General features: G+C 31.2%; 1 protein-coding gene across 1 annotated transcript in view; it reads left to right on the top strand.

Moving 5' to 3' along the window:
- ADAM10 (ADAM metallopeptidase domain 10) overlaps nt 1-13350 on the top strand; it is a 110466-nt gene that overhangs the window by 43831 nt on the left and 53285 nt on the right. Inside the window, exons 3-4 of the mRNA XM_036218396.1 lie at nt 5010-5128; nt 6995-7153. Coding sequence (XP_036074289.1) covers nt 5010-5128; nt 6995-7153 — 278 coding nt within the window. The remainder of the gene's footprint in view (nt 1-5009; nt 5129-6994; nt 7154-13350) is intronic.

Below are 13350 nucleotides of genomic sequence, written 5' to 3'. Positions count from 1 at the left end.
ATGGTATTTGTCTTTCCCTGTCTGATTTATTTTGCTTAGCATATTACCTTCCAGGTTCATTTATATTGTTGCAAATGATAAGATTTCATTCTTTCTTTTGGCCCATTAATATTTCATTGTATACATGTACCATAATTTTTTATCCAGTTGTTTATTGATGGGCACTTAGGTTGCTTCCATATCTTGACTGTTGTAAGTAATGCTACATTGAACATAGGGTTACATATATCTTTTCAAATTAGTGTTTTGGATTTTTTTTTTGAATAAATACCCAGAATTGGAATTGCTGGGTCATATGGTAGTTCTATTTTTAGTTTTTTGAGGAACCTCCATACTGTTTTTCATAGTGGCTACACCAATTTGCAATCCTACTTATAGTGCATGAGGGTTCCCTTTTCTCCACATTCTCACCAACACTTGTTGTTTGTTGATTTATTGATGATGGCCATTCTGACAGGTGTGAGGTGATATCTTATTGTGGCTTTCATTTGCATTTCTTTGATGATTAGTGACATTGAGCATTTTTTCTTATGTTTATTGGCCAATCTGTATGTGCTCTTTGGCAAAATGTCTATTCAGGTCTTCTGCCCAGTTTTTAGTTGGATTGTTAGTTTTTTTGATGTTAAGTTCTGTGAATTCTTTGTAAATTTTGGATATTAACTCCTTATCAGATGTATCATTGGTGAATATCTTCTCCCATTCAGTACGATGGTTTCCTTTGCTGTGCAAAAACTTTTTAGTTCGATGTAGTCCCATTTGTTTATTTTTTGTTTCCCTTCCCTGAGGCAGCATATCAGAAAAAACTAGTATGAGAGTTTACTGCCTATAGTCTAGGAGTCTTATGGTTTTGGGTCTTACATTTGAAGTCTTTAATCCATTTTGAGTGTATTTTTGTTTATGGTGTAAAAAGTCTAGTTTTATTTTTAATTTTTTTTGCATGTATCCAGTTTTCCCTATTTTAGCCATTTTTAAGTGTACAATTTAGTGACATTAAGTATATTCACAGTATACAACTATCACCACTATGCATTTCTAGGGCTTTTTCATCATCCCAAATAGAAACTATGTACCCATTAAACAATAACTCCCCATTCTGCCCTTCTACCAGCCCTTGGTAACCTATATTCTACTTTCTATCTCTATGAACTTGCCTATGCTAGGTTCCTCATATAAGTGGGATCTTACAGTATTTGTCCTTTTGTGTCAGACATACTTACCATAATATTTTAAAGGTTCATCCATGTGGTAGCACCTGTCATTATTTTGTTCCTTTCTAAGGCTGAATAATTGATTGTATGTGTTTACCACTCATACATATATAACTTTTAATCCATTTGTTGATGGATATTTGGGTTGTTTCCATCTTCGGGTATTGTGAATAATGTTGCTATAAACATTGGTACAAAAGTATCTGTTTGAGTCCCTGATTTCAGTTTCTTTGGGTAGATACTTAGAAGTAGAACTGCTGGATCATATTGTAATTCTGTTTAACTGTTTTCCCAGAATACAATGATTTTTTATAAGGCAGTATTTACTGTACTTTTTTTGACCTTTGGTCCAAAAGTTTAAAACAATTAAAGAATCAGATTATGTTTCGAGATTGTTTTTTATTCAGGGCTTATTGAGAAACTGGGAAAGCTGAATGTGGTTAGTCATCTAATTTTTATTATTATTTTATAATGTGTTAGACAACAGGAATGTTGCAAAGGATTTATAATTTATATAAATATTAAAATAGCATGAAGATATGAACTGTCAAACAGATGGTAGTGGAATTAAAGTTAGGGAATTGGAATCTAGTGGCTTAGTTAATGGAATGAATTGTTTCTGATTATTCATTTATAGTTTATCTATTTCATAGATTGTGACAGACTAATTCAGTCTAGCTTTCTACCATTTACCTGCCTTCCAGGCTCATTCTTGTTTTGTTCCCTCATCTGTTAATATATATTTTAGATGCAAATTAATTTCAGTATTATTAATAAAAGTGCACTTTTGGGGTATGATCAAAATTTAATTTTTTGTTTTATTGTCTTTACTGCTACTTGATTCTGCATGGATTATTGAGAACTGATTTTAAATGAGGCTTTAATACAATATAAGTCAATACTGAGGATAATGTTTTGTATATTAGAGGCAATATTCTTGTTATGAAATCAGTATCGGGATTGGAAAGGGCCTACCTCAGTGTTCTTAAATTCTCTATTACAACATTCCTCTAGGGTTGCTATCTGCTTAGACACTTTAAGTGATATAAAACTATTTTTTTGGCGGAGTAGAGAGTATAGCATAGATTGTTCTTACATTGAACTTAAATATCTTTCTGAAATTTTTACCTTTTTTGTTTTCTGCCATGTAGAACACTAATGCTCTTGCTTATAATGGTTTTAGGGTATAACAGTTTTGCTGAATTAATAAATCTTGAATGATAAATATATTAATCTCTTGGACATTTATTGTTTAGTTCGTTTAACAAAGATGTTCTTTTAGATGTAATATTAATATAGTAAATTAAAAGTATATATAATGATAAATTATTTTTCAGAATACTATGACCCTTTAAAAATAACGTATTTATACTCGCATATATGATCAAGAATTTCTTGTCTACTAGTTGGCAGAAGTAATTTTTATGAAAAGATAAAATGTGTAACAAGAATTAAGGCAGGATTCCTGTTTGTTCAGGATAGACTTTTTTTTTTTTTTTTTTTAAATCTTTGTGGAGTTTCCATTTAGAAGATGTGTTTGACTTTGTTGGTTACTTGCTGCAATAAGTTGGAACCTTAAGGCTCTACTAAGGATGCCTTGTCACAGCACCTGGGAAGCCCTAGGAGTATTCTGCTGAGAGTTTTTGGCAAATAGAATATGAGCACAGCCTCAAAATAAAATGATGCCAAGACTGACATGAAATTAAAGGAAAGCTAAAATAGGCAATATTCGAAAAGGGACAGACACACTTTCTGAAGCTAATGAGTATGCTTTATTGACACCTAACCTATTCACTTGAAAAGTGACTTGGGTTTTTTTTTTGTTTTGTTTTAAATCAGTTTTACTGAAGTATAATTTACATAAACTATACTCATTTCAAGTGTATAGTTTGACAAATGTATATATTTGGGTAACCACCATTCAAATCAAGATATAGAATGTTTCCATTGTAGCAGTAAATTCCTTCATACTCCTTTTTGCTCTTTGTCGCACTCTGTCCCAGGCAAGCACTCATCTGTTTTCCATTGCGTTATAGACAAGTTTCTCTTATTCTGGTTTTACAGTTTTTTGGAATTACACTGTGTGTACTCTTTCGTTTTCGCAAAAGTGATATGTTTAGTGGTATGATCCTTTTTATTGCTAAGTAGTTTCCCATTGTATTCATTGTATGAATAAGCTGTGATCTTTTTCTCTCCTTGATAGACATTTAGGTTACTTTTAGTTTTGGACTATTATGAATAAAGCTACTATAAACATTTGTGTCCAATTGTTTAGACATATATTTTATGTTTTCATTTCTCATGGACTGGAGTTGTGGGTCACAGTGTTTTTATATGTTTAACTTTATGATAGACTGCTAGTTTTACCAGGTGATTGTACTATTTTGTACTTCCACTAGCAACGTATGAGAGTTCTAGTTACTGTACATCCTGTTAACTTTTGGTGGTTGGTTAATTGAAAATTTTGGTTCATATTTATTGATAGAAATTATATGCAGACTTTCATGGTATTTATGAAAGAGACTTAATATACTTAAGATTTTAGTAATGATAGTTACTAATTTGCTACCATTTATTGTACATATCCTATGTGCCAGATGCTGTATTAATGACTTGTATCTTATAATCTCTAATCCTTAAAACAATTCTACAAGGTAGAATTTATTATCTTCATTTTATAGACAAGAGTCCTGGCCTAGTAAAGTTTAGGCTTAAAATTTGATTCTCATGTATTTACATAGTAAAAAGCTATGGGAGGGATCGGTTGGTACAGCTCTTACTCTGTTAGGATAGATAAGCAAAGACTAACATTATATGTAAGCTCGTTTACAAAGGCCAAATTCTGTAATAATAAAGTCCATATCTTGCATATGACGTTTTGTATAGTTATATCAATATTGAGTAAATTTGTTGGTATGTCAAATTTTAGTTTTCCAGTTACTGAATGTGAATTCTCACATTTACAAATACTGAGGTAGCTTATAAAGAACTTAAAATGAGACTTAAATAGTATTGAGCTCTTGCTACAGTTAATTGTATCCAGATTCTAGGAAAAATAAATGATACTGGAAGTTCAAAATAAAAGAAGATTTGATTCCAAGTTTGATTTTAAACCGTAGACTCTTTATTTAATTTCACTTTAGTGTTTTGGTTTTCTCTTCTCCTTTGTAGAGTTAAAATGAGTATGATTTCAGCTAATATCATGGTCTTTTAGGGTTCTCAAATTGAACTAAGGAAGGTCCAAAGATAATTAGAAGAGTTAGAGGCCTCAAGGAAAAATAGAGGAATTGAAAGCGCAGGCATGCTTATGTGTGAATGTGTAAAAGAAAGAGCATGATTCTCCGAAGATGTCAAGTATCTAATAGAGATTACACTTTCCTGTGTATCTTACTTGAGTTGTGAAAAGAAGGGGCAAATAGTAAAGCTACAGAATTACTAGAGAGGGAAGACAAGTAGTGGTGAATAATAGCAGCTGGGTCAAGAAGCTTGTTTTTATCTCCAAGCAACTTAGTTGCTGTTGGAATGATCTTGTTTTATCATGTAGGAATCAGCCCATTTACATTTATTTTTAAATATATCTTAGACAGTTACCATTTAATTGTATATAATTTAGAGTGTGTCACAGCTACTAGTTTGAATTATAGAGCAGAATTTTTATAATAAAATCTTGGTCAGTATATTTCCAGATAGACAAATTATGTGAAGTAGCCCACACTTTTTAGACTTTTTAACTAAGAAAGTAATTATTTAAAATTTGGATTCTTTGAATTTCATTTTTCCTTTTTTCATCCCATTTTGCAGACATTTCAACCTACGAATGAAGAGGGACACTTCCCTTTTTAGTGATGAATTTAAAGTAGAAACATCAAATACAGTACTTGATTATGATACCTCTCATATTTACACTGGACATATTTATGGTAAGTTGAACCTTAAAAGAACCCTTTTCTTTAATATTTTTCTGCACAGGAAAATATATATGTTGAAGCATAGGCAAATATTTCAGAAAAGATGGAATAAATTCTGAGGAGATTTGAGTATATCATGAAGCACTGGTATAATGGTCTTTGAAAAATGAAGTAGTTCTTGGACCTGTCTTTACATGTATGTTTAATGTTGAATTATACAGGGTCTGGCTTTTGAAAGGTATGAATTTTTGACTCTCTCAATACTTCCAAACTGTTAGATTTAAAAAAATTTTAATGACTTTTATAATTTTCTAATCTTCCAAGCAAGAAATTAGTAGTAAATTTGCTGTATTTTATAAGAGGAAAAAATCTAAAAGGAAATGGTAAAGACCATCTTAACAGCAAAAATAATGTGACAAAATTATTGATAGGAAAATCTTCCCAGAGCCCTTCTTCCTTAGAATCTGTTTGCTTTTATTCACAATTCTAATAAATTTCTCTTACTACACCAGGTTTTGGAGGGTTGGGGGACACAACCCAATAGAAAATTACTTTTGGCAGTTTAGTAGTCTGGGGAGAACAGAAAATTATTGAAGTCATAAAAAGGCTAAAAAAATAGTCTTCCAGAGGTTTTAGAGAAGGGCAAAATATCATTGTGTTAAAACTCTGTACGTTAGCAAATACTCAAGGTGATTCTCAGTATTGACAATGTTAACCAAAAGGTCAATTTCAATTCTACATATTAGATATTTCCTCAGAATCCTAATATGAAAAATTAAGTGCTTAAAGAAATGTTTTTTGTCATTATGCCAGATAAATGAGGCATTTCTATACTTAAAATATTTCACCTGTACATTAAACCTAGTTAATAAATTTTTTGTACTCTTACAATTATGTGACCAGAGGAAAGCTTTTCTTCATCAGTCTGGATTTCTAATGTTAGAATATAGCTTTCTATTATTTTTATTATTATTATTTATCTTGCTGGGCAAATAATGTGCAGTCTCTTCCCTTATTTTTGCTAGACATTAGTCAAGAAAAGTACATGACTAAATGAGTTTGCAGATAAAAACTATACTATTTGCAATACCAATGTCTTGGGCTCTTACCTTCAGTCCATGATTAATTCAAAGTCAACTAATTAATTTTAATGTATAACTTAGAAATTGTGGAAAGCTTGATTTTTATTTTAATGAGAAAATTTTACCAAGTAAAGTTAACTTTTAAGGCCCCCTTCTACTTTCCAACTCTAACGTTTGATGTTTAGTGTTCAGCTTTTCTTCGTGACTATATCAAGAACCAAAAATACCATTTTTTTCTGTTATTTTCTTTCACTAGAGAAATATAAGAGGGGACAGTATTACAAATTTTTGTTCAGTATCTTAAAAAGGATTATTGGTCTACTTTTGTTCAAATAGCTTCTGAAATATTCGACACTTTCTTATTTCAAAAATATATTTATAAAACCTAAAGGAGATAAAGAAGCCAGAACATTCATGCAGACTATGTCAGGTGGTAAAGCAACTTTTTTCTTATAGTAATTAGAGCAAAATTTCAAAAGATACTTTAATATCTATTTTGAAAGTGTTTATTTTATCAGTGTTTATTTTATTATTTTATGAATGACTGCTGCATGCATGCCCAGCACTCTACTAGGTGCTGGGAATATGATCGTCAGTAAGGTAGATATTCTATTTTTCATTGTTGTTTCTAATAATTGTATGTTTTAACTAACTACTGGTTGCTGTTCACATCTCAAATTCAGCTTAATGTGTTAAAATTAATTTCCCCAGTTAAAAAAAAAAATGACTCTTGAAGAATGAATTTAACATTCACGTGCAAGTTTGATTTTCAAAAGTTTGTTGCTTTCATTAATAGGTGAAGAAGGAAGTTTTAGCCATGGGTCTGTTATCGATGGAAGATTTGAAGGATTCATCCAGACTCATGGTGGCACATTTTATGTTGAGCCAGCAGAGAGATATATTAAAGACCGAACTCTGCCTTTTCACTCTGTCATTTATCATGAAGATGATATTAGTAAGTACTTAACTTTATCAAGTAGCCTTTTGCAAAAAGGCATATAAGTAGTTAAAACTATGTGGAGAGAAATGAAGCCTGAGATGTTTTCTTTCCTGATCTATTAATCAGACTTGAAAATAGTTTCACAACCAAAGTCTCAATGTAATGAGCATATCTATAGTATAATTAAATTTCCTCTTCAATCTGTGCCAGTCCTACTTTGTTGATATGGTACAACCAGTCTATTTGAACTGTAAGTTAACCAACTATGATGGATCTGGAAATCCTATATTCTAATATTACCAGTTATTTAATGCTATAATGCTTTTCCATATGTGGCCTACTAAAGCATCATTGTCTTCTTATGTATATTTCAGTGTGATATTTGTATAGTAATTAAGGAATATTTTAGGTATTTTTATAATTTCTAAGTCCTTTGAGTATTTTTTTAATGTAAGTTTGAAATAATGACTTGACTTCAGCTAGGTAAGACTCCAGGTTTATCATTATGGATTTTGTCCTCTACTGTGGTGTGTTGGGAAGGTTCTTTTCTGTATTTTAAGAGTATAAAATGTATTTAGACTTCACCTTTTAATTCTACCATTGTCTATATATCCATATTCATCTCATCATGAGAATACTTTAATAAAACACCATTCCTCAAATTTATATGCTTCTCGAATACTCACATTTTATTTTTGACTATAATTAGACCAGTTTCAATTTTTTCCCTATTTTTTTTTGACTTGGCAGCTTCATCCTGGTTTTATTTTCTTTTCTACAGCCAGAAATTTATTGTCGATAATTTCATTCTCCTTCTTAGTACTATATTAGAAAGCCTAAACCATTTTGACTTTTTGTTCCATCAGCTCTAAGAGTTTCTTTATTTCAATCTCTCCAAATGCTTGTTATTTCTGATGCTGGATTACTGTAGAAAATAATGTAATTATTCTAGATAGGCTATATTTATGATTTTAGCTACTTGCTAAATCATAAATTAATGCTACTTCCCCATATTTTTACTCATGTTTATTTGATTCCTTTTCCAACTTTTCCTCCTGGTATTTCAAACTCTCCTCAGTCTCTAAGCTATACTCCTCCTTCACAAATTGGAATATGAAATCCTTTGCCTTCCTTTCTTTCTGCCAAAAAAATTATCATCTATTTGATTTGTATGTTACTTTGAAATTTTCTTCGTAATTTAATCTTTTTGCCAGTTTACCGCCTTATCGATGCATGTAAATTCTCCAACTGTAATTTCTGTTTCTTTTGCTCCTTTAACATTTCAAATATCATTTATGTCTGCAGCGGGTTTTTCACAGATTCTTAATGAAATCTTGAAATACTTTCCCTATAATGGTTTCTCAAAATTGAACAAGACCTTTTGGGAATGGAAGAAGAAGAGAATAATTTGAGAGATTTTGAACTCATCTTTTCCTTCCCATCATATTGTAATACAACTTTTTCCTTTGCTTTATACTTTCCATATGTAAACTCCACTGTGTTTGTTCTGCCTTTTATGATTTCTTTTACTGCATCTTTTCTCTTATTTCTCTTATCTACTGGTATGTACAGTAGTTTAAGAATATTCTGCTCTTTTTTCCCCACTTTTATTTCTTCCTCATCATATAATTGTGTTTTTTCATTTTGAATTTTATAGTAATTTCCAAATATATTCCTTCATGTCAAACTTTCTTCTTCTCTAAAGATGGTGAGTTATCTTGGAGGATCAATGACATTGGATGTGACTTAGTTTTCTATTCCTTTTGGCATTTAACTTGACCATTGATTTCAGCTCCTATTTCTTATTTGTCCAAGTAGATATATGTTTGAGATAAGGAGGCCTTTTCACATTCTTTTTTATTATTACATAGTAATTGGGTATTAGAGTTTAAAAATAGTAATATTTGGGGTGATTTTGTTTGTAACTTTTTCTCTGGTAAGTGGAAAAGTAACAATATGAGGATGAGAGTATAGGAAAGAATTGCTTTAAACAGAATTTTTGATGCTTACAAATTCAGACAATTACTTTTGAACAAACTATCTGAAAATTGGTCAAGGTAACCATGGTTCAAGATAAGAGAATACCTAAATAGTTGCTATATTCTAGATTCTAGACTAAGTAAAAGTTGACAAATTTTTTCTGTAAAGGGTCAGATAGTAAATATTTTTGGCTTTGTTGGCTCTATGAATGCTATTGTAACTACTCAGTTCTGCCACTGTTGTGCAAAAACAGCAAGAGAAAATAAGTAAATGAATGGGCCTGGTTATGTTCTAATAAAACATTAATTATATACACTTAAATTTGAATTTCATATAATTTTTAATGACACAAAATATTCTTTTAATTTTTTCAACTTTAAAAATATTAAAACTATCCTTAGCTGGCACACCAGACTGAAGGACTCAGTTGTCCAGCAGGCTGAGGTTCACCTACTCCTTTTCTAGAGGATGGATAGATCAATTTACTTTTAATTGGCCTTTTAACCTTTCTGTGTAGAATATGTAAGGTTCTAATCGTAATCATAGAAGTAACAAGAGTAGCTATTACTGCTTAATGTGTACCTGGCACTATATAAAGTTCTTTACTTGAATTTTTTCATATAATCTTTATAATAACCCCGTGAGGTCATAGGCACACATATTATCCTCCCTTTATAGATGAAGAAACTAAGGCTTAGAAAATTTGTCACTTGATGGTGGATCTTGTGTTTTTAACCATGTGCTTTTATAATTTACTTATGGAAGAAAACTTTAAATTCTCATTGCCATCACTCCACAGATTTCTAGGGCTTTTCTGAAATCTGTAAGCCTTCATAAATCACATATTGCTGTTTTAAGCCAAATTCTCTCAATATATTTAGCAATAGGTATTTTATTTTACAACTAATTAAAAAGTAGATGCTGCCTCTTTAATGTATATTATTGTTTCATATAATTTGCTTAAGTATCTGTATTTATTTTCACAACTAAAATACTACATGAGTGTTTGGACCAGTGAATATATGTGTGAGTTTATCAGATATTGCTCTACATGTATTATTTTCAGAAGAAGAAAACAACAGTAGAAGCACTCCAACCTTGGGGTAGGAGTTCCGAAGAAAATATGGCTACCCACCTCTTGATACTGTTTCTGTAATTGTAGACATAAATGTATGAAACCACCATGGAAAATGATATTGCTATTCTAGAGAACTTTAGGGAATGACTTCTGAGGCTGTACCAGAACAGAGAGACAATTTTCAATGAAAATCTCTGGGCACTTTAATACCCAGTTACATGTGATGGTAATAACAACATGTAGTTAGTTATAAGCTTAAAATTCCCACTTGTTCAATTCTGTGCTTAGGTAGTAAAAAGTGCTCTCTCCTAGGACATAGAAGTGTAAACAGTTATGACAAAGTAAGAATACCACTTAATCCTCTGTTCTTTGACACAGTTTATTTTAAAGAAACTGGGAAAAACATTGTCCCATAAACTATGCTGTTAATCTTATTAACTTAGCAATAAATTTAGGACATTAATTAAATTAGTTAATCTTAAGATTAATTAAATTTAGGACAGTTTTTTTAGGAACGACTGAGGTATGATTGCTTGGAATCATTAGTTGTAAATAGTGCACCCTTGCACCTTTTTATGAACTACCTCCTGAGACGGTAAAGGTCTAAGTAATTTTTCCATCCTTTACTTATATAGAAATATTTCATTTCTAAATTTAAAAATATTTTAAGTAAATATATAAAACCATAGAAGAAGAGTATTTGGGTTTATTCTGTTTCAGATTTATTTTTCTGTGTGGTATAGAAAAGCCCAGAGAGCTTGAATTTGCCTGTGCCTTGTAGCAGCAGGGCATTCCTGTTTTCAGCACGTGTGTTAGTCATGGCTATATCTGTTGCTTTTTTCCCCCCTTGTACTTCAGTGGAACAACCCCTTATTTCTTATTCTGAAAAATCAAGATCATTAAACTTGAACCATTTCAAGGTGAAGGCCTCATTTATGTAGAAGCTGCCTCATTTGTGGAAACATCAGGATATTGCTTCTAAACCTTTTTAAAATCAATTAGTTTCATATTATGTTTTTGAAGCTGTTGACATAAATGAGTTTTGTCACAGTCACTAAGACTTCCAGCTCTTTTTGTGTCATTATTATTGAGAGGGAAGGATAAAAGAAAGAAGAAAAAGAGGAAAAGAAGAATTGAATTGGAAAATATTAACAGATTGATAATGTCATTCCTCAAATAACAGGAAATTCTGAGGACTGTCTCAGAAAGTGTTCTAGCTATACTTACGGTCCAGTCTGGAGCTTGAAAATCTGTTTATGTATACTGAGTTGTGAAAATTATGCTAGACTATTGGAAAGATTGAGGAATGGAGTGCCCTGATTGATTGATAGATATTGCTCTAGCAGAATGGCTTAACACTGATTAGAAAGGCCCACAACTTCAAAACTCCCACAGCATATGTTTTAATTTACATGCGTTACTTACCATTGGTCTTAAATACTGAACTTTCTTAAGCACAGTGACAGTATTTAAAAGAAATACAAAAATGTAGAGGTATCACTGATACCTCTTTGCCTTTTTTCCAAGATAATCTCTTGGGAAATATAAATTTCTCTAAACACTTTATAGGCACAAATGCAGAAAAGTTGAGAAGGCCATGAGAAATGGTAGCTATTTTAAAAACTATTTAATATGAAATGCAAGATACTAATTAAGAACACATTTTTTAAAAACCAGATAAAAAGAGACAGTTGAGGAGCTTAGTTCTTTTTGGCAGAATTGGAGAAAGTATGCATAACTTTTCATATTATACACTCAGAAACTTTATTCTATTTTATTTATATAAATAAGACTCAAGTTGAGAAAATCTTAGATCAAGACCTTTTCTCATTGGTTGCCATATTTATGTATGTATATGTATATTTGCATACGTATATTTATTTTAAAATATAAAATATTTTAGCTGTACAAATGATCATTTCAGAAATACAAGATTATTTTAAAATAAAAAAACTTTTACACTGTAAAATAGCTTGAAAACTGATTCGAGGAAGTAAAATTATATTTGGAAATTTTATTCTTTTTCTCCGGAGATACAATACATGATTTTGTTTTGGAGTGTTTCAAATATTTTTACAAAGAGATTGAATAAGAAATTTCATTCATTGTACAATTTGGTGAGGGGAAGCAGAGTTTGCCACCCCAAATATGCTTTTTAGGATATTGATTATTTTAAGTTGGTTATTTTTTAAAAATGAAAGACTTAGAAAGAATCTTTGACCTTCCCCCTAACTGGGTAAAAGAATTTAGGTAAAGGACCTGCTCCAGGAAAGGCACTATAACTATAGATAACTATTGTTTAATATGAGCTAAGTTTATTAGGGTGGAGCCTAGCAAGGCCTTTGATCAAAATCCTTTCTATGTCCCATCTTTTCTATCTAGATGTGAATTGCCTTCCTGCCCTTTGAAGTCTTAAACCACGACCCCCTGTCATCGGGTCTCATATTCCTATGGAACCCCTGTATGTACACACGTAATAAATTTGGTCATTTTCTCCTGTTAATCTGTCTCATGTTAATTTGATTATTAATCCAGCCAAAAGAATTTAGAAGGGTAGAAGGAAAATTATTTTTCCTCCTAAACACTGAATATTGCTTTAAAGATGCAGTTTTAATTATTATAGTATTCCATATACTGTCATGTTTGAGGTTTTGGAAAAAGTTTGCAGACATTTGATTTTTTTAGTAAGAAGAATGAATTGGAAAATTTTTGATTTAAGACTTCACAATAATGTGCATTGTAAACATAAAGATTTTCTTTTGTGGGGAGTGCATTGCTTCTTTATCATACCTAGTTAGCAAATAAGGGCATTTTTTTGGTGGTGGTGGGGCTGGGAGGGATTGTTTTTTTCACCATACCTACTCAGCAAACTTCATGGAAAAGAGACTTGTTTGGAGTGAACCAGAAGGTTGATGTAGTACTGAATTTAATAAAAATCTGTAATTTTAGTATTTTGTAAAAGGCACTAGAATTACTTCAAAACCCTAAGTTTGAAGATTATGGCAACTGAAGCTTGAAGAATCTTAAGCAACTTGTGTAAGATATCATGACAAGGATCTGTATCTCTTGGCTTCCACCGTAGTGCTTTTTTGCTTACATTTTATTAGGAAAGACTAGTTTAAAGGCTGGTAAACGTCACAGGACTTAATGACAG

Source organism: Rousettus aegyptiacus, unplaced genomic scaffold (assembly GCF_014176215.1).
Source record: "Rousettus aegyptiacus isolate mRouAeg1 unplaced genomic scaffold, mRouAeg1.p scaffold_m13_p_3, whole genome shotgun sequence".
Classification (NCBI taxonomy): Eukaryota; Metazoa; Chordata; class Mammalia; order Chiroptera; family Pteropodidae; genus Rousettus; species Rousettus aegyptiacus.
This window is presented reverse-complemented; position numbering and strand designations above follow the sequence as displayed.